Raw genomic sequence first — 25328 nt, 5'->3', positions numbered from 1 at the left:
TGTGTGTGTGTGTGTGTGTGTGTGTGTGTGTGTGTGTGTGTGTGTGTGTGTGTGTGTGTGTGTGTGTGTGTGTGTGCGTGTGCGTGTGCGTGTGCACTTTTTTTTGTCTTGTGTTCTTTTAGAGCAGTCGCAATGTGGCACTTTTATAGACACATTTGCATTACCTATCCCCCATTCGACGTGTAAAAAAGGGGTGTGTGGGGAAACGAGCTTATGCACTGGCTTGGAAGAGATACAGAGGCCCGCCGCACACAGGGCTGTTCCTGGGCTCATTTTTTTAAGAGGGGAGAAGAAATGGCCTCCCAGGGCAAGACGGCGGATTGATCAGATTACAAAGCGAAAAACAATAATAACGGGCCACAGAAAAATGGAGACTACCAGGCAACTGCTGTTTATACATGCGGGCCGTTTTCCAGCTTTTTTATGATAACATTGCAGCTGCCTTGCAAGTGCAATCGGTCCGTGATTTTAAAGTGTTGCAAGAGGCAGCCACCCCCATACTTCCAATGTGTACTGTATATTTTTTAACACATTAACAAAGTTTAAAAAGCTTCAATGTTTGAAAACAGGACAATAGTAGGGACAATAATTTAATAAAACTGGAAATGGAAAAACGGGGATGAGAGAAAGGCACTATGACAGGGGGAGGGGGGTGTGCAGAGAGAAAATGATAGAACGACAGACATATTGAGACAGAGGGAGAAACAGAGACACAAACAGAGGTAGACAGAGCTACAGTCGAGAAGCCAACAGACTGGGGGAGCGAGACAAGAGACCCATCTGGACTGGGACCACAAACCGGCCTGGGTGAATTTGGCACAGACCAGCCCCTCACCCCCACCAACCCCATACTACAATTACGACGGGCTCAGTCCACTGTATATTAAGAATGCACTGATGGACCACCCCATCTAAACTGTGGGCTGAAGAGGCAGACTTGAAACAAACACAAATACAACAGCATTGGCCCCTGACTCGACGACTGGCAGCCCACCGGGAAAATTCCCTGAATGCTAGAGGACCAGTCCAGCCCTGCGAGAGACTGTGTTTTGTCAAGTACCATAGCCAAATATGGCCCTGCTGGGGTTTCCGTAAGGGCTGCCAAGCGGCCACGGTGTGCTTACATAAACCCCCGGGGCCACAGTCCACGCTGCTCCTCTGCCTCCTTTCATTAGCAGCACTATGCTACTGTCCCTGTCACAAAGACTCGTCATTCCAACACACTTCCTCTCCAACAGCAAGGGAGGATGGAAGTCTGCATATTGGAATGCAAATTTGGTGTGCTTACATAAACCCAAAGGGGCCACAGTCCACGCTGTTCCCCTGCTTTATTTCATTAGCAGTACTATGCTACTGTCCCTGGCTGTCACAGAGACTATACACTATTTCCCAATGTCAAGTGTATGAGCCTTGAGAAGTGTGTCAGCCTAATTAGTCACGCCCAGTGATTGGATACTCCGCAGAGTTCACTAAAGAGTATCCAATCACTGGACGTGATTACGAAGGCTGATACACATCGAAGGACGCACACTACTAGACATTGGGAAACGGTGTATGCCTTGTCATTCCAACACTCATTCCAGTTCACACTGCTCCTCTGCCTTTCTTCATTAGCAGTTCTATGCTACTGTCCCTGTCACAGAGACTATGGACATTTCTCAAAGTCTAGTTAGCGTCCTTTTAAGTGTATCAGCCTTCGTAATCATGCCCAGTGATTGGATATTCTTTGGTGAGCTCTGGGGAGTATCTAATTGTGATTAATTAGGCTGACACACTTCCAAGGCTCATACACTTGACATTGGAAAATAGTGGATGCCTCGTCATTCCAACACACTTCCTTTCCAACAGCACCAGGTTCATAATCTGTCATGTCAGGTTCACAGAGAGTATATAACCCAGCTACAAAAGTGACCCAACAATCTCTGAATCAGCCGATCATATTGAGTACTCAAGGGATGTTGACCAGCTACTAGGGCTGTGCAATGTATCAAATTCATATCACAATATCAATATTGCTGTGTCAAATAATATCACATTTCATTAAATCAAATTGAAACATTTTTTTTTTCATTTGTCTATACTGCCAAAAGGTAGGCTACGCTACTCGCAATACATTCCCCTACTTGAGCCATTGCGGGTGCAGAGCAGGACTTGCTAACCAAGACGTGTGTTTCTCTATGGTTCTCCACTCACGCTGCTGAAGGGAGGGAACACTGTGAATTGTTTGGCACATTTTTTTTCTTAAAAAAATATTGTTTTTTAAAAAAAATCTTCAATATCAATATTGACTGAAATAGTTGTGATATTAACATTTCCCATAATCGAGCAGCCCTACTAGCTATTCATTGAGGTCACCTGTGTTGAAAGGATTTGTTTTTTTTCAACTTTCTGGGCCTGGAATTAACACCTGTGTTTGTCATTTATAGTGCTGTGCTACCATTTTTAAAAGTGAAAATACTGTATTCCTATATACAGTGCTCAATATGAAGTGAAGGTGTATAAAGTTCATTGAACACTTGACTGCTCTAAAACAAAGTCTTCGCTCTCTGACAAAGTCAAGGAAAGTCTGAGCCAACTTATTATGTTCGAGGCGGCATCACAGTCTTATCTGCCAAGTTTTGAATTTTGTTTACCACCCACAGAGAGGTTTTTTCTAAAGTCTATATCATACATCGATTGTGGATGACTGCCAACATCCACCCAATAGGCCTCTGCTCCTGACTGTAAGACAGGACAACACAGCCTGGACTGAGTGAAACAAAATGAGTGATTTCATGGCCAACATCGTCTGAGTCTACAAACTCTCAATCTCTCTCTCTCTCTCTCTCTCTCTCTCTCTCTCTCTCTCTCTCACACACACACACACGCACACACACACACACACACACACACACACACACACACACACACACACACACACACACACACACACACACACACACACACACTAGGCCTATGTTGCTCTCTCTTGGACAAAAACTAATGGCCATCTCCTGTCCAGAAGGAAATTGAAAAAACAAGAGTTTACAAATGAGGCTCACCCAGGCAGGACTATGGAGTAGCAATTTTCCAAACCATATTCTATAAAGTTCACACAAATGTCCTTTAAATTTAAAATTAAAATCATGTCTCCCTGAATGAGAACACAAGCCATAACTCACGACTGGGTGAGGTGACAAAGTGTTACACATTTACCCAGACACTTGGTAGCCCAGCAACCGAGAGCTGAATGTTAGTCTATTTAAAAACGATGACTACTCCATCCAATATTAAGTGGAAGCTAATATTTCCTTCACAGTGTTTCTGCAGTTAGAGGGTTCATATATTCATGAGTGATTTATAATTCTGTCTGACTCCGCTTCAAAATTCTTTTGCCCCAAAAACTAAGACTGTATCTGAAGGACTCCAATTATAGGGACAGCGATAGCAGAAACAGCTAGTGGTTGGAGCCAGCTAACTGCTAATTACCAGGCAGGAAATTAGCCACATTGATGTGACGATCCCGGAAGGCAGAACAGTGCTGATTAACAGCACTGTCTGAAGTCCTGTATAGTCCAATTACAGAAATAGAGGTTTTAAAAAATAACATGTCCTTCCTGGCTCACTTTGAGCCTTCCTGCAAAGAGGAGTAGTAGATACAAAAGCATGGTATTCATTCCAGTCATGTTTGGGTGGTGTCTTACTGCATAGTCAGAGAGAGTGTGCACAGTGTTTTAGAAAGGCTAACAAGACTGCCTTTAAATCATCAAGCATAGAATATTCTAGCAATTCTTTTACATGTTCAGGACTATTGTGAGTCTCGCCTGTGCCCTTCTTTGTGACTAATAAAGGTGAGAAATCCTTGAGGATCCATGTAAGTTCGTTTTTTGTTGTATCTTCAGCAGGGACGTGCACAGGAATTTCAAAGGGCAGTTGCTCTAACCTGAAGAAAGGGCAACTCCCCCCCCCCAAAAAAAACCCATCAACAATGAGCGGCCTTTAGAATTTTTAGGAAACTGCACCATGGGTATTATTAGGCCTATTTTTAGTAGTAGTAGTAGAAGTAGTATATTATTGTCATAATTATTAATATTTTTATTGTATAGTATCCTGAATATGCATACCATATGATATAACATGCTAGTTTTTAAACATGTAGGCCTACCTATTAATCATATCAGAGATGATCAGCCTTATGCCCACCTGCCCTAAATGTCTCCTGATCCACATTTCCTCATGTGTGGTATGTGGCTGCCCCTAAATTAAATGAAATTATGAGAAAAAGCCTTGATAGTTTTTAAACCTGTATCAGTCACAGAGATTATCTGTCTTATACCTGCCCTATGTGCAGAGGTCTGTGGCTCTGAGTCATCCTCATCTTAAATGAAAGGAAATGATGAGTAAATTAATAGGCTAAATATGAGGATGCTTAATCAATTAACCCACTGTCATCTTTATAATCCTTGTAGCAGCCAAAGTAGACTTTAAGTTAGGCCTATAATAAATAGAAATAGTTAAAAATTGTTAAAAAGATCATTTAATTTGAATTTGAAATTTAATTAATAGGTATATTCCATGATTAAAATGATGAATATTATATAGGAAAGCTAAAACAATAAGAATTCACAGGTTTAGGTCATTTGTTGGGTCTTTTGTAGCCTATATTAAAAAATGTGTACTGTCGCTTTAAGAATGGACGAGCCGGCTTTCATTTCAGATCGCAAAGAACCGTGGCGTGGGAGCACCAGTTCTTATAGGCCTATGTTGCTCTGAAGCTCCGAGCTTCTCGCAGACTTTATAACCTTTTATTTTCATTACAGATATTTTAGTTAGTTCATGCACATTTTGTAGGCCTATGTCTTGAGAAGAACAGTAAACGTCAGTTATCACGTGGAGTGGATTCAATTACATGGACATTGACAGTGGAAACAGTAGCCTATCTTTGGGTCGGAGAATAGGCTATATCAGCGTAAGAAAACGCACTTTCCTAGCGGTCTCACCAAGATCAAACCTCTACAATCCTGAAAAAGATTCTCTGCCTCACCTGCACCTGTTCATTTTTTTCGCAGCCAACTCTGCAGAGATGTGCTTCCTTTAGCTAGCCTACCCCCTTAAGTTCTCTCTTGCTTGATAAAACGACATGTCATCTGCATGTTTTTTAGTTGGGTTAGCCTTCCACAAAACAACCTGAGCCATGTAAAACGTTGACTGCAAGCAAGCTAGCTGGCTGTCGTATTCCCCCAATATCTGAACGTGGCACACCCCGGCTTGTCAGATTATTTAGGATCAAACGTCCTAAACTCGAGATCGGCTTTAAGAGACATTAATTGTGATCATGTAGTTTAATACTGTGTAGTCTGCTGTGTCTCCAGCTCACCTCAGGCCGTCAGGGCAGTCGCTCTACTCCCACGACATCTTCGACATATTTTGCGTCTCTGCCCTGGTCGCATGCTGGTTGTTCCCCCCTCCCTCCCATGTAGAGCTGCGCGTGCCCCCCGCATCGCGCATGCTGCCCCTCCCTTTGACTATATCGGGGTGCAGGTGAATCTGAATTTGAAAACTTAATTTAGGAAGCTTCAATCAAAAATACGAATTGCAAAGCAAATCAGTTGAAACATGAAATCTTAGCCTATTTTTCCGAGGCATATCTACAGCTGGCTGTCGGGTTTTTTTTTGCTACCTAAACGTGGCGCTGGCTGGCTGTCAGATGTATGATAGGCTAACTAAAAGTTCTAAACTCAACATTGTATTAGAGAGGTTGATTGTGAGCATATTTTGTACCCTAATATGTAGACTGTGTGTAGGGCTCTAGCCGACACCCAGGCATCTTCAAAATCTTTCGTGTGTCTTATAGGCGCTCTGTCGCGTGCCTTCTCCCTCCCCACCGGAGTTGTTGCGTAGCCTACCTACCTCACATCGCTCGTGCCCAGTCTCGACGGGTCTGATGAATTTGTAGGACTGACTTAAGTCTTTATTGTAAAAACTTCAATCAAAATTATGAATTATAAAGAAATCAAATTATATTGAAATATGAAATTATAATTGCCATATTATTTTCCCCTCCCTTGGAAGGGCAATATCAGCCAATGTGGGCAAAAGGGCCGTTGCTCGGGCACCGTGGGCAACTATGCTCTGCACGTGCCTGATCTTCAGACTTTCTACTCCTTGAGTCCTGTTCATAAGAGTTAAGTACCCCTGTACCAGGTCCAGAATGACTGCCCTGAGATTTTTATAATCAGATGAAAGACCTTCGAATGACACTCACTGAATTTTCTTTGTGAAGTTCTTCGTCACAATGCCACCTTCCTCCTGCTTCTCTTCGTGTTTCCCTGTAAAAGAAGACACATTTTAACACAAAGCCACACATAGGCCTACTGTAGCACACACAGTAGTTCCCAAACAATTTCTGAAGGGAACCCCATTTGGAACTAAGAACATTTTTGTGACCCCCCCACTCCCCATGTTCTAAGGCATTTTTTTGTCCATTAATATGGCTAGATTTTCCATTCATAGTTTGTCTACTAGTATAGGCAGGCATATAAGGAAGGCATATACATCTATTTACCATACAATTCAATACGGTTACTAACCAATTTATGGAATTATTTTGGGTGATAACCTGGGGATTTCCCATTTTTATGAAAAGTCCCATCTGTCTGTAAACCCCCTGTAATACCTCCGCGACCCCTAGGGGTCCTGACACCGTTTGGGAACAACTGCAGCTAGAGCAGCACAATGTATCGAAAATGTATCGAAATTGTGATATCAAGAGTGCCGATATGTTTATCACGAAAATTACTCGATTATCAATAACAAATAAAAATGTTCAGAGCTGTTGAATCACTAGCTGAATATCAACAGGAGCTGACAGTAGCATATAATGACACTATGAGACTGTTGATGAAGCTACCAAGATGGACCAGTGCTAGCTACCGCTTTGTGTACTCCAGTGTGCCTGGGTGTGATGCAGTCTTGGGAAATGTTATTTATAAGTTCATGTGCAGATTGGACTGCTCTCAAAACAGCATTATTCAAACCCTAGTGAGTCCAGTAAAGTGTTCTGTGAGGTTCTCCTCCAAGCTTAGACGACACTGGAGAGAGTGCCTATTTGTTTGATGGGTGTGTTCCTATCTTTCATTTTATTTTATTTTTATTTTATTTCTTATTTTTCTTTGTCTTAACTTCTCTATGTAATTTTTTGACTGTTGTCTTGATATGGACCATGTACTTTGAGTCTGATGTACATAAAGAATTGAATATCGAGTATCGTTTTTTTTCTGATATTGTGCATCCCTAAGTGCAGTAGCATAACACCTGCCTCCTCACCACAAGGACGTCTACAGTAACTCACAGGATGAACACAGAGGAGTCCTACTTCTGTTTGTAACCTTAGTGAATCATTCTTTTGAAAGAGTCTCACAGTTTGAACATAGTGTAGCATTGAAGCTAGCAGTTTACAAGCTCAGTGAAAAAATGTTTGACCTCAGTGTAATAGTGCAGTTTGAAAGCTCTACTGTGTGTAGGCTATTAATTTCTTGAAAGATTCCCAAAGTTTGAACACAACACTGTCGTTGAGATAGTGAAACAAGTAGTAAATAAAAAAGGCCAGATGGCTGCTGTGTGTTTTATGGTCTTTTGTCTGTGTTGTTTCATGTTGTTTCAAGTCTTTTTACTCAGGCTTTCCTATTAGCACGTTGGTCATCTGATTTTGTTGTGTTGAAAGTGCATTACAAATAAACTTTGTCTTGACTTGACTTGACCTGCTGCCATCATGTGAGTGCTAAAGCTCGGCCTGTGACTGTGTGACTGTGTAACTGCGTAGTGTGCTGGAAAGATCCGGGGTGCAGGCCAGTTCTCAAGGTCCTGTTTGGGGACGTCGCCGGGGCAGCAGCTGCATTCTAGCAGTAAATGTCAGTGGCGCCGCCAGGCCACACCCGCCGGGCCCCTTTAGCGCTGTACCGCGGCCAGTTATGTTGCAATTCTACACCGCCTGTGTGATTTCTTCACCTGTGGACCTCGCTAATGGGAGAGGGGGGAATGGATGGACTGGAAGGAAGGAGGGGCAGAGCAAAAGTGACAATGACCTCTTGCATTTTGCCCGTCCTTTTTCTCGCTAGCCCATTCTTGCTCTCATCTATCTATCTATCTATCTATCTATCTATCTATCTATCTATCTATCTATCTTTCTATGATAAATATACTGTATATCTATCTAAAACCAATATGATAATAGATTGATGGATACTACAGTGTTAATACATATTAAAGAGATGTATTAATTTAACACCCATATTGATGGTGCGACTCTGTTGGTGGTGAATTAACTGTGCAAATTTCACTTTTTGTTTGTCTACCAGTCTATGTAGACCATTCTCTTCCCACCTTCTCTCTCTCTCTCTCTCTCTCTCTCTCTCTCTCTCTCTCTCTCTCTCTCTCTCTCTCTCTCTCTACATAGGCCTATCTAGCTCTCTCTCTCTCCATCCCTCCCTCTCTCTCTCCCCCCCTTTTTTGCTGTGTAATTTCCCCCTGTCCCAGGCCAGCTGCCTTGTGGATTTGGCCCAGATGAGGGACTGGTCTGATCCAGATCCGCCCTGCTCTGCTGTGCTGCTGCTGCTCCTGTTGCTGCTGTTATAGGGGCCACCTGTTATCTCCAAGTGATCTCTTCAAACCATCATGTCACATTCCATTCCCACCCAGCAGGCCCCAGTTTTATACCACGCCCTGGCCGGCCATAGGCCATAGACCACCGGCCGGCTGACATAACAGTAAACCCTTGACGAGTTTATTTGCAAAACAGTGCATCTCCATTTTGTATAATGTTGGGAAATTAACATTTTTGTATTGGGCGTTCCATTGCATTGCATTGCAAAATGCATGTTAGATATATGTTATATAGTATTAGGTCGAAAAAGTGTGTTCTCAAAATATTTGAATGGCAAGAATTGACACATAGGTGATAGGACCTCTGAATAGTCATTTTTCAATGATAAAACGCAAAAGCCAAAAATGGTGGATACACCGTTTTGCAAATTAACTCTTACTCTTGAAGGCTGAAGTCTTTGACTGGACAGGGTAGCTCAGCAGCTGAGGTGGCTGTGACATTGCACCTTCGTGTTTTTGTGGAGATGCAGACAGACCCTACCCCTTGCACCCTATGGTATGAGAAGCCTAATACAACATACTTCAAATGCTGTGTGCACATAGTCACGTGTGTGTGTGTGTGTGTTTGTGTGTGTGTGTGTGTGTGTGTGTGTGTGTGTGTGTGTGTGTGTGTGTGTGTGTGTGTGTAGGATATAGTACACATGAATGTGCCTGCGTTCTCTCTCTCTCTTTCATTCTCTCTCGTTCTCTCTCTCTCTCTCTCTCTCTCTCTCTCTCGTTCTCTCTCTCTCTCTCTCTCTCTCTCTCTCTCTCTCCCTCTGTCTCTATGCATGACTGTGTGCACACACACGGGGGTTGCTGAGCCTGCTTTTAGAACAGGGCCGGCCGAGTGACGTGAGCAATCTCTAGGCTTCCTGACAGAGTGACCCAGCTGGCATACCAGGCAACTACGTGCTTATAAAAAGCCCCTCGGTTAGGCAGGCAGGCAGGCAGGCAAGCAGGCCCGCCTTACCCATGTGCCCCATTTTAAACCAGGCCTTCACACCCCTACTAGAACGCCTCTGCTCACCTCTCTCCCTCTCCCTACACATCTCTCCCTGGACCTTTCTAGAACTGCCGTACTGCTTGCATCAACATGGCATTGATTGTGTTTACAGCACAGGCCAATTTTCCTTTGCGTGGTGCAGCTAAGGGGGTTTTAAGGTTACAATATAGGCATTGGTGATGACATGTAAAAAGCGGTGGTTGACTAATGGTGGTCTGCTGGTGTGGTGGTGACACTGAAGACATCCGAGCAGGTGTCTCCTGGTGACACGTGCGGCTGGGGAAATGTGCAAGTCATAACCTGGGGTCTTCATATTGCAACGGACTCACCACAAGCACGCAATCATGCTCTCTCTCTCTCTCTCTCTCTCTCTCTCTCTCTCTCTCTCACACACACACACACACACACACACACACACACACACACACACACACACACACACACACACACACACACACACACACACACACTTTCTCTCATGTGTCTTTGGCACACAAGTAGGTAGGCTACACTCACCCACAAATAGACACTAACACGTGACCCCTATATGAAATCCTTATGAAGATGAAGGCTTTTAAGTTTTGTGGACAGCTTTTTTTCTGATATGTCAATAGTTATGGGGGTTGTCAACAAATGCGACTCACCTGACACTTCTACAAAACCGTCCTTAGTTTTGACGTTAAGTTCCTCTGGCTTGAAGCTGTGGACGTTTACGCACACTTTCCATGGCTCGTCTGGGTTCGACGGCGTAGGGGAGCTGCGCGGCTCGCTGTACCGTGTGCTATAGACAGTAGGAGAACCGCCCATGGATGTGCGAGGGAACCCTGTGCGCAGGCCGCCAGTCCATGGCGCATTAAGCCGGGTACTCAGTCGTGGCGGCCGTGCCCATCCAGGCCAGTCCATTGAGAGGTCTTCAGGGAAGGGAATTCCAAAGTCTTCATCCATAAACCGTGATGCCAGAGACTGCTCCCTAAACGGATCTCTCGGTGCTCTTTGCCTGCTCCCCAACGCGTAAAAATCCCCATCTCCCATGGCGAGACGCTTTGAAGGATAAAGAAATTTAAGACAAAATCTTGTTATAAACGTTGGAAATTAATCCTTTAGATGTCACCAAAGGTAGCCAAGCTGTGCGCATAACCACTTTAAAAACCCCGACTGAAAGAAAGTTCAGCCTTGAATGCGACTGGACTCGAGAACTTCAAGAAGTTTCCTCTCTGGAAGATACTTTCAGACTACTACGGTGACCTTCCGTTTCCGTCTGACCAAAGATAACTGTAATCAGTAAAATAGCTAAGCTGTTTTATACATCCGACCGAGTTCGAGTTCACCCTATTGTACATAGGCTAGCAAAGTCCAGAAAGTGCCCGATACAACAGCTGACCGAAGACCCTCCTCCCCTTCCAAGTTTGGACATGGGGGCTATGTCTCACTTCCAAAGCAACGGCGCACTCCACACCTCCGCATTGCCCCGATGACTCACTTTCTTTTTAATAGAAAACAGCACATGGGGTCAATATTGACGGCGAGCTTCAACCTAGCTACAAGGATGGGAGCAACATGATGTCACCAGTCGAATAAAACAACACAGCTCATGTCGTAAGCGCGAGTGTCTTACATGTTTACGGTTTTTAATCGTCCCCTGGGGATTACAGGATTCCCCCGCCATTCATCCCTTGAGGTGCCCACAAATACGCATGAGGCAATCACCTTGGTATGTGTATGTACACCTACTACAGAAATTCCGTCAGTGACCAGACCACCACCACTTTTATTGGAAACGTTTGTCAGCAGACTGTGAATGAAATATTACGGGACAGACATTCAAACGGATGAAGTCACCAACAAGGAATGCGACATGGGCGGTTACTGTAAAGTACATAACTCATTGTTCAATCAGTTTCAATCCTTTAAAATTTAACTAATAGTTCTATGCCTACATTAATCAGCAGGGACACCGCTAAAAATGTTGGGCCCCATGAAAGATTCACATTTTGGGCCCCCAAAATGACAAATTACATTACCAGCATCTTTCCAGGGGCCCTGTCAGTGCTGTTGGGCCCTTAGAATCGGTAACACCTTTCCCCTCGCGGCACCCATGTTAATTAGGCCTACATTATGCAGTGTTAATTTCGCACGACTGCAAAAAAAGACGTTCTACCACCGAACCAATTTCTTAGACCACTTTGGGCATGGGCAATGGTCTACCTTTTTTAAATGACAAATGTATCAGCCAACAGAGATTAGCCAAAAACTTTTGAAGATTAAAATGGTTGCCCTGAGGCTGTCCAACTCGTTATATTCATGGCTCACAGCTTTCAAATGCCAAACTCATCCAGTGTTGCATACCAATGCATAACAATTCTGCAATTAGGAAATCCACCAGGCCTACTGTATATGAACTTTTCATAGTTTAACAAAACTAAAATTAATACAAACTGCAGAAAATCCCTCATCCAGACTTTGTTCAAAGGGTAGAAATATGGAGTGTTGCAAAGGTTACTTTGCAATTCCACGGAGAACCATAAATAAAAGATGATCTTGCCGTTTTTTATCATGGTGTTATCTCGCTCTCATGTTATCTTCAATGTAACAGATTGTACAGTATTCATTGTGCATAGAGCTCTGTTTATATTCATGCAGCGAGATGTTGTTCTATCTAACCTCCCCACAACCCCCACCCTCGAAATCAATCCAACAGCTTACAATAGTTTCCAAAGGTGGACTAATTGCATCATTTTGGCTACTGGCTGAATTTGAGATTTCAATCTGTTGACCAAGAGCCAAACACACTGTTTTTTAGAAGTTAAGGATTGTTACTCAATTGTTTTATCAGTCTAATGTTGATTCAGTTTCTTCTTGAAAGGCACATAGGCCTATGCAAAAATGTTTTGGGATTCACTTTTGGCACTGACTGACATGCATTTGTTTCTTGTAGCAGTAGTGGTGTCATCTAAATGTATAATTAAGTCAACAGGGTTATTTGTAGACATCGAAACAATTTGGTTGGCCAGCTGTTGGCCCAGTGACTAGTAGGCTACGTACATTGCCTAAAAGTCATTCTCAAAATGTGGGCCCTGAAGGTGTTCCAAGTTGGCCTTGACATCAGTTCAAAATTCAAAATGTGTGTGTGTGTGCGTGCGTGCGTGCGTGCGTGTGTGTGTGTGCATGTGTGCGTGCGTGTGTGTGTTGCTGTTGATAGTGTATTTGAGTTGTATTGTTTATTGGGTCAAGGGTGGGCCCCGAACATTTATGAAAACACCAAATGGGCCCCAAGTTGTAAATGGTTGAGAACCCCTGGCCTACCCTATCTTAAATGATCTTTCCATAACAAATTTGATTCATAAAATTTGAATTAACATGTGAAATTGACCATTAAGATGAGTTCAATCAGATGTAATTAAAAGGTCAATTAGCTGACATGATTGTATACATGAAAATCCAACCACTCGTCACCAATCACTTACGCCATATAATTATATCACTTGCACAACCTGAATTGTAGAATAAATAATGTGGAAAAATAAATAAACAGGACAATATGCATCAAATGTTACAGAGCATTGAAATGACACCAACAAATAGATAACATTAATGGATCACTGACAGATTGAATAAATACTAAGCATGTCTTTCTTTGATAAATAATACAAAATACTCTTAATAACATATCCCAGTTTATCTGAAGAGAAAGCATGGCGACACCCAGTGAAGAGGTGTCATCGAAAATGGCTCGAGCAACATGTAAAGTGCTTCTGTCAGTAATATATTGAGCTGTCAACAGAAAGCCAGAGTAGTTGTCCCTTCCAGTGTCATTGTGTCTTGCTGACACAAAACACAACAAAGTCTGCCAAACAGTGAGAAAAATCCACAAGTCAGTCACGCTCCATATTTTGTACTCCGTGTTGTTAACGTCAAACCACAGTCGACAGGGTGCCGGTGCTCCCCTGAAATGGACATGGGCCCGATCACTCTTACATGACACAAGTGAGAAGCTCTCCACTGCTAGATGCAGGGCCGCTGACAGCTTTGGCTGGGCCCGGGACAGTCACCTGAAAGAGCCCTCTCACCCAATACACACAATGTAATGAGGAACCAATTCTGCCCCCCCCCCCACCTTCTCTCTGGGCCCAGGACAATTGACCCCTCTGTCCCCCCCTTATCGGCTTCCCTGGCTAGATGCATCACTTTGCTACCGGGGGTGAACGGGAGGGCACGGCATACTGATTGGAGAATATTATATTCAGCAATTATAATTCCACCTTGGTGCTCATCAAAAGCCCCTGATCTAACACAGTCCTTATCAGCGTTGTCAGCTTACAGTGGATGACCCAGCAGAGTACATGTGTACGGTCATATGCAAATCCCAGAATGTTTATCTCACTACAACGAGATTAAATAGTTCATTGGTTGAAAAGAAGAAAAACAAAACACAGATCTACAAAAGCTGCCAAGACTGAGGTTTGCGGAGCAAACAGTTCACGGAGCCATTTCGTGTACCTGGTTCCTTGTGGTTCCGTCTGGGTTCTGGCCCAGTTGTGGCCAGTGTGCGTTGTTGCCTTTCATCAGTTCCAGAACCATAAACAATTTGAAGAAACTCATTGGGTGAATTGATATTCCTAACCATGTATATCCGGGAACTTAAGCTTGACGCTTGGCTTTAAGTCTATCTAGGTGAAAACAACATCGCAACCCAACTGCAAGCCACTGATACCAGGGACCTGTCAGTAATATAAATAAAATATCACTAGTACCGCATCAAATTTTAATTTGTTTCTCAGTTTTGCTCCTCAATAACCATATAACCTCAATAACCTCAATAACTGACAATAACCATATGCCATTTTGACAGCTGTTTAGCAATTGACTCTAATGGCCTGCATGTTTGTTGTCACCACAGTCTGATCACATAGGTATTCATTTCCCGTCCCGACTAAAACTGGTTTCACCTAGCTAGACTTGGAAGTTCCCGGATGTCCGCCCTGCTTACAAACGTCTCCCAATCAATCTATGGTGTCAGGAACAGATGGCGTCCCACTGAGATACTATCAGCGCGCTGCACCAGCATTTGCAATTTTTTTTCGCTCTGTTCTCTGTGGATCATCGGTATTATCATATCTGATGACATTTGGATTGCTGTGCCTACGGAACAAAAGACAAATACATGTGGCATTTGATCTCTGTGTGCAGATAAGTGTGTGTGCGTGTGCGTGTGTGTGTGTGTGCGCGCGTGTATGCGTGTGTTTGTTTACCAGTGTGGATAACAAACGGTCCATCTTTCAAAGCTGACATGATGTGTGCGTGTTGCGAGTGTCACAAGCTAAAATGGGAGCCATTACCACAGCTTTGTATTTTGTCCGTTGTGGATTTCTTCCAAGTACTTTGTTGACACTACATTATCCCTGAAAATAAGAATATAGAAAAATATACAAAAATAAACCAAAGTAGACTAACAAGTACGAACTTCCAACACAAGTACTGTGCGGTTCTCCCAAATATGTCAGTCCACTGAACAGGAGAAGCAAAACATTCTAAAATAAAACCTGGCCTCGACTGTCCATCGTTTTCTGGATGTACACAAACACACATGATTGTGTCTTTGGCCACAAAATAAATACATAAATAAATGAAACATGCTTCAAAATAATACATAAATAGTACAGTGGAAATCAGTGGTAAGTCTAATTGAAGTTACAAAGCAATGCTATAATAAACAATCTACAATCGTGTTAGTAACAGTACAGCCAGCGTTCAACCAGATTCCAAGGCTTCTGCTATGCCAGCAGGTGGTAGCCGAAGGTGTTGTCAGGGTCAGTGTCATCTGAGGGCCCAATATTGTGGCCCCTTTTCAATGGGCCCGGGACAACTGACCCCTTTGCCCCAACCTCCCTGTGTGTAGTTGTCAGTCAGTCAGTCTGTCAGTCCCCTTCCGTGACACTCAGTGATGTGACCTGCTGTGTATGCGAGCCGAGTTGTACCCTCTGCTCCGGCTCCGGCTGCGGCTGCGGCTGCGGCTGCGGCTTCGACTCCGGCTCCGGCTCCGGCTCCGACTCCGACTCCGACTCCTGCTGCCGCATGAAGAGTCCCAGGATGAGCTCCGGCTGTAGCTACGGTAACTGGAGTAACTGCTGCCGCGACTTCGACTTCGACTTCGACTACAACTGCGGCTCCTGCTCCTACTCCAACTGCGACTGCGGCTGCGGCTGCGACTCTGGCTGTGGCTGCGGACGATGCCGAAGAGGCTGGTGAGGGAGATGACACTGCTGGCTGTGCTGCACGAGGACGGGCTGGGCCTGAAGTAGGGCACGGGCCTCTTCCTGGCACTAGGGGTCAGAGGTGAAAGGGCACAGAAGTTGAAGGTGAAGATTGTGCACATACCAAGAAAGGGTGCAGGACAAAGGTTGACTGTAGTTCCGCAGAGAGGTCTGCACACTTAAAATAATTTTTGTTTTCATGAAATAATAAAAGAAAACAAGAAGGATTTTAAGTGTGCGGACCTCTCATTCCGAAACTACAGAGTGGCACAGAAACAAAACACGTCAGCAACTGTCAGCAGCAGGAGGAGAAGCCAGCACTCGTAGTTGTTCGGTAATACCGCCCGCAAAGGGCAATCAATCATCTGTTGCGATCCAGTGCCATGTATTTCAAATGCTCTGTTTTAGCCTGATAATGTACACCGTATGCACAGCATGCTGCACTAGTTGCTGAAAAGACTAGTACTACCATAGTACTACACTGCTACGACATTAAGACTTGGTCATTGCAATTCTAGTAACAGAACTTTATCACAGGGGCCATGTCTTAACAGATAAAAAAGCAAAACACACAGTCTTTTTCCCTTGTTAACAGCCTGAGGCAGACGAGAAGAGAACCCACCTGGTGATTCTCCGAGCTTCAAGGTGACTGGGTGAGTCCCTCCTCCTCTTCCGCATGGGGGAGTAGGAGGATTTTCTCCTGTGTCTTTTCCTGCCATGTTTAGACCGTTTGTCGCCGGAGCTTCTGTCCTTGGTTCTCCTCTCGTCATCCCTTTCAGACCAGCACGAGGGGGAAAAAAACACACTGTAACAACATTCTGAATCTGTTACAGAACACAAGTGAGACTTAAATTGCACCGGTTTATCTTGGGATACAGTTTTCTCAGGAGCAGTAGCTTTAAAAGTACACTGTGTAGGATGGTGGCCAGAGTAGATATTGTAACTATGCTGCTCATTAAAACAGTGCTGCTTATTGACAACTTTTTCATGAATATGTATAATAAATAATGCACAAATATTTCGTTATAAGACCAAACTACAGTAAGCTTTGCAAGTAAGAAATGTCTATTTCTGGAAATTAAAAACAGTGGACATGTATCCATTGGATCCATGATTCAAGATCCAATTTTCCAAGTCATAATGAATACACAGAATTTGATGGTGATGGTAAATGTGCATGGAAAAGATAACATTGTGAATGGGCAACATGAATACTGGAAAGTCACTGCTAATATTACACATTGCACATTTAATAACCATGTAATAACTCCATAGTAAGTCTAATAAAATCTGCAATGTCAAATGAAAATATCATTCGTGTTCCTATAACAGCCCTTTGACATGTCAGCAAGATTCCTGTCAAGCTAAACTGGTTACGTTATGAAGTGAAGTGAGCACCCAGCTAGGAGTAGGCTACACCCCATTTCCCCCGACCCCTTCCCAAATATCAACCTCTCTGGTATCCACTCATCACCTCTTTCAAGCACAACATTAAAAAAACTGATCACTCTGTACCATCCTCAATCCACTACAAAACACTTGTGATAATATAATCACATGCATTTTTTTACTGGCAAATAGTGGTACTCAAATTGCACATCATAGGATATAACAGTTTCCAAAATAACTTCAACAATCCTACAAGAACCCTATAATAGAATTTAGAATGAGATTTTAAAATGTCTTTCAGACCACCCTGAAACTCATGTGTACAGGAAGTCACATGCATATAAAATATTATCAGAGTTTAACCTGCAGGGAAAGTCATTCAACATGTCAGCAAGATGCTTATCACACTAAACTGTTTTTAGGCAATGAGTGTTATTGGTCGAGCAGAGAACATCTAGCCACGATTCATGCACAGACCCACCCACCCCAATGCCTCCCAAATCTAATCCTATCTCTGGTATCTGGTGTCATTAGATGCTTGAGCTAGCACGTCATTAGCTAGCTGGACCATAGCTGTGCTAAAGGCCGGATTAAGCTGGCCTGGGGCCCCTAGGCTACAGGTTGTTGTGGGGGCCCCCGGAGGACAAATTTCATGACAAATTTACATAGACAGTGTCAAAATTACAAGCTAGGAATTAAGATGACATGTCTTCCAACTATACTCAACACCACATATGAATTTTTCAATATTGCATCTTGTCACAACTCTGCAATTTTTCACTTTTGGCCAATCAGGGCCCCCCTGACAGGTGGGGGCCCTAGGCTGCAGCCATATCTAGCCTGTGCATTAATCCGGACCATAGCTGTGCTCTCTCACTCGCTCACCTGCTGGGGGAGTATTTGGACAGCCGAGCGCTGCACACACTGTCCTTCCTGGAGTCTGCAGAGTAACACGACGACCGGGAGTAGGACCTGTTGACACATCATTAGTGTGATGAGGGGGGAGGGTGCAGTGCTGATGCCAACGGCTCTGGCAATTAGAAGATTTACACCTGTATCATGCACAATATTTATATGACGGCGGCAGTCAGAGTTGCCAATCCCACATGCGTTTGGAGGCTAGGATGTGCATATCCACAAAAACAGTTATCCTCGTGCCTTTTTCTTAACCTGGGGTGCGGGCACCACCTGGGGGTGTGCCAGAGATTTCAGGGGATGCGCGGAATTTTGTTTGTGTTTGTTTGTGTTAATTAGGCTAAATCAAAACCAAATTGAAACAAGTTTTGGTCCCCATGTAAAGTAATTTATATATTGATTAATGTCTCAAGCAAGAATCATTGTAATTAAGCACCTAAATAGTTTTTGTAGTGTGTATACACGTGTAGAAGTTTGGGTTGGGGGTGCTTGTCTTTGGCAAGGGGGTGCTTTACAGTAAGAAAAAAAGGTTAAGAAACACTGCACTAGAAGAAGTAATTACTGACCTCCTGCCAGTGGATCTGGAAGGGCTTCTGGAGCAGGAGGCTGAGTATCTGGAGCTGGCTGTAGAGGGAGACCTGCTGCTGTGCCTGCTGGAGGAACGCCCCCGTTGCCTCTCCCTCAGTGGGGTCAAGCTGCTGCTGAACGCCCGCACATAGGACTTGCACACGCCAGAGCCTCCCTGTCTGTAGGTAGGAGAACACATTACAAAACACCAGAAAGAAAATTACATGACAACCACAATCAGGTCCGGATTAGGAACGCCTGGGGCCCCTAGGCTACAGGTTGCAGTGGGGCCCCCCAAATGGCAAATTTTGTAACAAATGCACATACACAGTGTCATGATTACAAGCTAGGAATTTAAGATAACATGCCTACCAACTGTACTCAACACAACAGATACATTTTTCAATATTGCATCTTGTCATAATACTGCAATTTTTAGCTTTTGTCATATCAGGGGCCCTCTGGCAGGTGGGGGCCCCAGAGGCTGCAGCCATATCTGGCCTGTGCATTAATAGGCGAGTACATTTAGGGTTTAACCCCAAAAAAATTGATACAAAAGGTTTTTGTATGGATTCTATTACTATTGGACCTGCTAAATGACATACTAAAAATCTAGTAAAATCTGACTTTGGGAAATGAGTTTTTTTCAACATGGCTGCCATAGGCTTATTATAAGCGTCAAGAGACACTCCAGGTGAATAGGCCAAAAAATTTAGCTTGCCGATATCACCATGAAACTTAATCCGGTGATTACTCACATATTTGTGAGAAAAAAATGTATTGCAAGTTTTCTGAAATGTTATGTTTTAATATGGTAATTGGACTATATCTAATTAAATATGCATTAAATTTCAAAATGCAAAATCTCAAAATCTGAAAAACCCAAGCTCAGAATAACACTTTAATTTTGTTTCTAGTAAGCCAGAAGATATCTTCAGATGGACATCTCTTTTTGTTTTGTAGTAAATCTAAAAATCTTTGTGCAGACACACCAGCTAGCATTTTTTTTCAAAACATGATTATTTAACATCTCTCTTAGATAAATAATTGAGTTTTATGTGTCTCAAGTTCTTCCACACATTCTTTGAGTCTGGTGGTATCATTGTTAGCATGTATCAAGGGCAAGGTCAGCTGTCCTCAAATCATAGCCTCTCCACAGAGGTGTCCTAAGGGCTGGTGCTGGGACTCCTATTTGCCATGTACACCACATCACTGGGCCACGTTATCTGTTCTCACAGCTTCTCATACTACTGTCACACCGATGAAGCACAGTTACTTTGTGCCAGATGACTCCACGGTCACACACATTTCCGCTTGCCTCTCTGAACTATCCACAAGTATGAAGGAATGCAACCTTCAGTTGAGCCTCGCCCAAATGCACTGCTGGTGATCCCAGCCAAAGATTTAGGTTGCCATGATATCGAGCTCAATATGGATTCTGCTACTGTTGCCTCAAATAAGGCCACAAGAAATCTAGGTGTCATTGTTGATGACCATCTATCATTCTCTGACCACATAGCCTCAGTTTCCCAGTCATGTCCTCTTTATCATGCCCTAATTGAATACAAGGCCCTGACCCTTGCCTATGACGCTACAACAGGCCCTACTCTGGCTTACCTGAAAGCTATGCTAAAGCCCTATGTCCTTTCAGGACATTGTCTGCCTCCAGTACCAACCGTTTCACCTTGCCCTCTACTTACACATGTAGTGGCTCCTGTCTATTCAGTTCAGCTGCTGAAAGACCCAAAATACCTAGTGACACCATGATTCATCACTGATGATGTGCCCTGACAAACAGCACATGGATATTATCATAGCAGTAGTGTCTTTATCCACCCAAACAGCACTCCAAACAAACAGATCCTAAAAACATGTTAGTTCATGCCAATGTAATTATCATGTAGTAACCTTTATTTTTAAAAACTTTGATCTTGAAAATGACACCTTTCCTGAAGTCAGATTTTCCTAGATTTTTAGTATGTTATTAAGGACACTTAGAGGTAACAAAATCAGTTGAAAAACCTTTTGTATCAATTTTTTTGGGGTTAGGTCTTTTTTTTGCATAGATGTACTCGCCTATACTCCGTCCCTGACCACAATGAAGAAAGTGAAGACCATATTGAGCCAGCAGACCTGCAGGCGATGACAATGGAGGAGGAAGGTGTGCCCTCGGCTGGCTTGCACAGCGAGACGTAGCTGGTGACCGAGTTTCCCGAGTCGGACGCGCTGTCCCCTTCCACGCGGCCCAGAGCAGACTTGAGCCTGCTGACGTTGGACCTGGAGATGCCCGTTTTGGACGAGGGTGGCGACGAGGTGTCATTGCCCGAGTCATAGTCTTGTTGTGGTCTAGTCTGAGTGGACAGGGAGCCATGGAGCACGCTCTGTTTATGCATGACCCCATCTCCATTCTTGGACTGTAACATCTGCAATCAGACAATGAAACGATGTAGCTTTACCTTGTGGAAGAAGTTGCCGTCATTCAGGCTAAACGAGCTACCTGCATGATTCAGATGTAAGTATTCTACAAAAGGCAAGAAAAGATTCCCTACATATCACAGACAGAATAGACAGAATCATTTTAGGGCACTGAGAACTTAAGAGAGAATTCAAAAACAAAGGAAAATAAAACATCATGCATATTTTTCACATGCGGATAAACTAGGAGTATTTTGAAATAAATATTCCTACAAAGAAGACAAAAAAAGGAAGTCTAAAAATTGAAAATAAAATAAGATAAACATTCTATCTAAAATAAATGAAAAGAAAACTAACTAAAGAGAAAGAGTGAAAAGAAAGAATGAAAACTATTGACTATTTTAAGTGGAACGAGGGGAAGACAAGAGAAACTAAGAGTAACAGTTTGCCCATTATAAAGCCTCTTTTAAAGAACACTGACCAAACATCACAAAATGGGTGTAGTACAAATGAAAAAGATTGCAGACAGATAGATTTCCCTCGACTCTAACTAATGAAGCCTTCAGAGAGAAACAGACAAACAAAAACACGACATTTTGAACTTTTTTCCCTGCAAGAAGAGCATAAGTATCCTTCTCCTAGCGACCTTTAGAAAAACCCCTAAGTCTGCGGATGGCATCGACTTACCAATCAAGATTTCCTCCTTAAGTAGGTAACGTGTAAGAAAAAAGGAAGAGCGGGCAACATAAGTGATTCATCAGACGGGTAAGTTACAAGAAATAGACAACACCCTCTCTTCAAACCCAAAGCCACTCTGACCTAGCCTGATTATCATCGACTTTCAAATCTCTTCGAGACTTGGTCTGACCAAGAGCATAACAATTAACGTTTCCCAAACGGCATGGATGACCCTCCTCCCTAGGTTAGCTACTGTTCGACAAAGTGGGTGGAGTTCCCGTTTTTTTTCGGGAGATCAGAAACGATATTGTCATTGCTCTTGGCCTGACAAGAAGCAACGCAGGAGGTGTTGCGTCACTAGGAGGGCGTGGCCTGCTAACACTGATCAGCTTTGGCGGGCTCCTCTTCGTCTCATCTTTGGCTATTGACCTGGCTATTGATTTCACTAGTTTAAAATGTCTTTTTTTCAGCCTGAAACCTTGTATTTGAAAAAAACTTTTCTACACTTGACACTTGAGGTCAAGTAAAGGTCATTTTCCAAAACTTTCACAACATTTGTTCTGATGTGTGAGGAGAAAAGCTATTTGTCAAGAGTTTTGTCTACATTGTTGATAAAGGGTAAACACCCTGAGTACCTCTTTGTTTTACCGCTAAGATTTTACCATATTACTCTGTGTTGGTGTGGTAATAAAAATACTGTAGGCGGCCTAAGTAGGCTATAACTGGTCGTGCTTTCTATCCATCAAAATTCCATACCCACCTATTTCACTTAGTAGATCTTTGATAGCAAGGAATGTTAACTGGTCAAAACAAACCAGAACCTGGTACCAGACAATCCTTCAACATGTCTTGTGATAGCTAATTATTGGATTCAACATTTAAAAAAAATTCAGATGCCAAATTCAGCTGCATTTATCCATGATGCAGTAATATTGGCGTTTATTGCTTTAACACTAGCACAGCTAAAGGGGGTTTTAGACTCTTATATTGTCCAGAAAATTTGCCGGACGCTTCATTAATTTAATTCCAGATATTCGAATTATGAAGAAAAATTATCCTTTCCTGTTTCCCCACCAAATGGGATTAGGCGGGCCTGCAGATAACACGTACGGTATTTATGGGCTTGGTTACGCAAGAAATGCTAAAAAGTACAGTTTGTTGCGTTTCAATTACCAGCTGTAGATTCTGATTAAAAACATCTGAGAATGCAATTAGCATACTTTAATGATTGCTCAAAAGGAAATGAAAGGTATTTCACGGACCAACAAGCACAAAACAATGACTTAGCGGAAACACGGCTTATAAGCCGAGAAGCAGAACTGTGGGGAGAAAATAAAGAGGTCGTTGTTGTTTGTTTTTAGGCTTTTACTTTTCCCGAAGACAGGACATAAAAACCTTGTCTCCTGTTATTGGATAATGACTCAGTATCACCTTTCATAAAAAGCTTCATCTTACTGAATTTACACTGTATAGAAGTATGTGAGGTCTTGAGTAAAAAGGAGAAAAAAAGAAAGAAAAATCAATGTAAGCCGCTGCTTATCGATCTGCGGTGGAGCGATTAATCAGAGGTTTCATGAGAAGCTCTAGGCCGGCTGATATATGGCAATACAGGATGTCAATTAAAACATGAGGGGTAAAATAAAGCTGTAATGTCGGGCAGGAGAGCTGGCTAGACTGCGCCGCTAAAAGGGACAGAAGACATGACCACAGTAGGTAATATTAACCTTAGTGTTCCTATCAGCCACAGCTTACCTCATTGCTTACAGTCATATCGGATTGTACTCCTCATCATCACTCTTTCTTGCCTGTCTAGCTGCCTTTGTAAGTCTGTTCTGCAGTGGCGTCACGTGCACAGACCTTTTGGAGGGCAGGAGCTCAAGGGAGAGTGGGGCACATGTGTGCAGTGTTCACATGTGTGCTGTGGAGTGCTGTGACACACAGATGACAATGGGAGTTGGAATTTCCCAACTGGGCTTTCGCTTTCACAACTTCTGGCTGCCTCATGGCTATAGAGGCTATACTGTATGTTATATTGGGGCATTATTGTCACATGTCAAGCATTTGCAGATGATCATGCCAACATGGACCACAGTACATTGTGACAAAGAAAAAGCGTCCAAAGAAAGAACTCAAATAAAAGACACTTTTAGCACCACCTCGCCCCTATCTGTGCACGCCTGTCCCGAATGTGTGTGAGCATGTGAGGATGTTTGAACATGGGAGGCCGTTGCATCGGCCTATGACTTGTACCTTTCAGACGTTTTACAATGTAAGGGTACATGAAATGCAATTCTCCATAACACCCCTATTATGGTGTCTGGCTTACAGACATCCTTTCGGAGACATGTCTGGTTTGGACCTCTAGAACCTAATCAGGTTTGTGTCACTTAAGCTGTTTTTAGAGTGGCCAGAACAGTGCATGTGCTAGTTGCTCCAACAGTTACACCAAATTAGAGAAGGCCCTGCCATACCGGTGAACTGGTTCCAAAACACCTTCATTTTTGTCTTGGGCACCTCAGTTGGTTCAAGATTAAGAGCAGGAACTGAAAATGGTATGAGTGCCATAGTCAACCTGATCGCTCTCTCTCACTCTCTCTCTCTCTTTCTCTCTAATCACCTCAACTCAACTCCATTCACCTCACCTCACCTCACCTCACCTCACCTCATCGTCCCTCCCTCCCTCTCCCTCTCTCTCTCTCTCTCTCTCTCTCTCTCTCTCTCTCTCTCTCTCTCTCTCTCTCTCTCTCTCTCTCTCTCTCTCTCTCTCTCTCACCACTCCTCTCTCCTTGGCCTTGACTGTGACCAGTGCCTCAGAGAGGTGACAGAGGTGACGCTGGGAGTCAGTTCATTGGCAGTCAGTCCAGTCAGAGGAGACTTACTGTGCTGTCCGAGGCAGTGCAGTCGAAATGTGGGGAGGTTTTACTGGCTAACTTGACAGTTGCCGTCCTCCAGTCTAAAGCTCTTTGGTCGGAGTCCAGACGGCGGCGACTGTCCCCTTGGCTTTCCAAATACGTCGGCTGGAGCGGGTCTGATACGTCTTGGAGATGTTGCCTAGAGACACAGTCAAAAACATCACATCTGGATTAACCTCTGAGACTTCTCTGACCCATCATGCAGCTGGGAAATGTTTTTTTAATGTAATACAGCATTAATATCTTTTTTGCATTTTTTCATATATTTTTCAGTAAGCTGGTTTGAGGAATGTTAATGCAGAGAACAATGACACAGCAAAATTATTGATTATTGACATCCTACAGTATATTTTCAAATGAAGAGTTCAGATGCAAAACCCCCTAATTGCCTTTTCAGAAAATAATCTTAATTTATTTTTTATTTAATACAAAGCTATCAAAATTGCATTTTCTTTTAAAAATTGCATTTTATTTATGTAATATAACTATTTATATGTATTATCAAGTACATGAATGTAAACCAAACCAACAACAGGGCTCTCTAAAAATATAGAAGTGCAGGTCTTCAGAAATGGA

At 43.2% G+C, this 25328-nt stretch overlaps 2 protein-coding genes across 2 annotated transcripts in view; both read right to left on the bottom strand.

The window, feature by feature from the left end:
- hspb8 (heat shock protein b8) overlaps nt 1-12167 on the bottom strand; it is a 16103-nt gene extending 3936 nt beyond the window's left edge. Inside the window, exons 1-2 of the mRNA XM_063195411.1 lie at nt 10270-12167; nt 6245-6308 (exon numbers count right to left, since the gene is read on the bottom strand). Of these exons, the coding sequence (XP_063051481.1) occupies nt 6245-6308; nt 10270-10657 (452 nt within the window). The 5' untranslated portion in view covers nt 10658-12167. The remainder of the gene's footprint in view (nt 1-6244; nt 6309-10269) is intronic.
- A 1267-nt stretch (nt 12168-13434) lies between these two features.
- srrm4 (serine/arginine repetitive matrix 4) overlaps nt 13435-25328 on the bottom strand; it is a 119479-nt gene continuing 107585 nt past the window's right edge. Inside the window, exons 5-11 of the mRNA XM_063193950.1 lie at nt 24720-24891; nt 20881-21098; nt 18747-18926; nt 18151-18237; nt 16499-16648; nt 15803-15945; nt 13435-13469 (exon numbers count right to left, since the gene is read on the bottom strand). Coding sequence (XP_063050020.1) covers nt 13435-13469; nt 15803-15945; nt 16499-16648; nt 18151-18237; nt 18747-18926; nt 20881-21098; nt 24720-24891 — 985 coding nt within the window. The remainder of the gene's footprint in view (nt 13470-15802; nt 15946-16498; nt 16649-18150; nt 18238-18746; nt 18927-20880; nt 21099-24719; nt 24892-25328) is intronic.

Source organism: Engraulis encrasicolus, chromosome 3 (assembly GCF_034702125.1).
Source record: "Engraulis encrasicolus isolate BLACKSEA-1 chromosome 3, IST_EnEncr_1.0, whole genome shotgun sequence".
NCBI lineage: Eukaryota > Metazoa > Chordata > Actinopteri > Clupeiformes > Engraulidae > Engraulis > Engraulis encrasicolus.
Note: the sequence above shows the minus strand (reverse complement) of the source record. Positions and strands in the feature narration are given on the sequence as shown.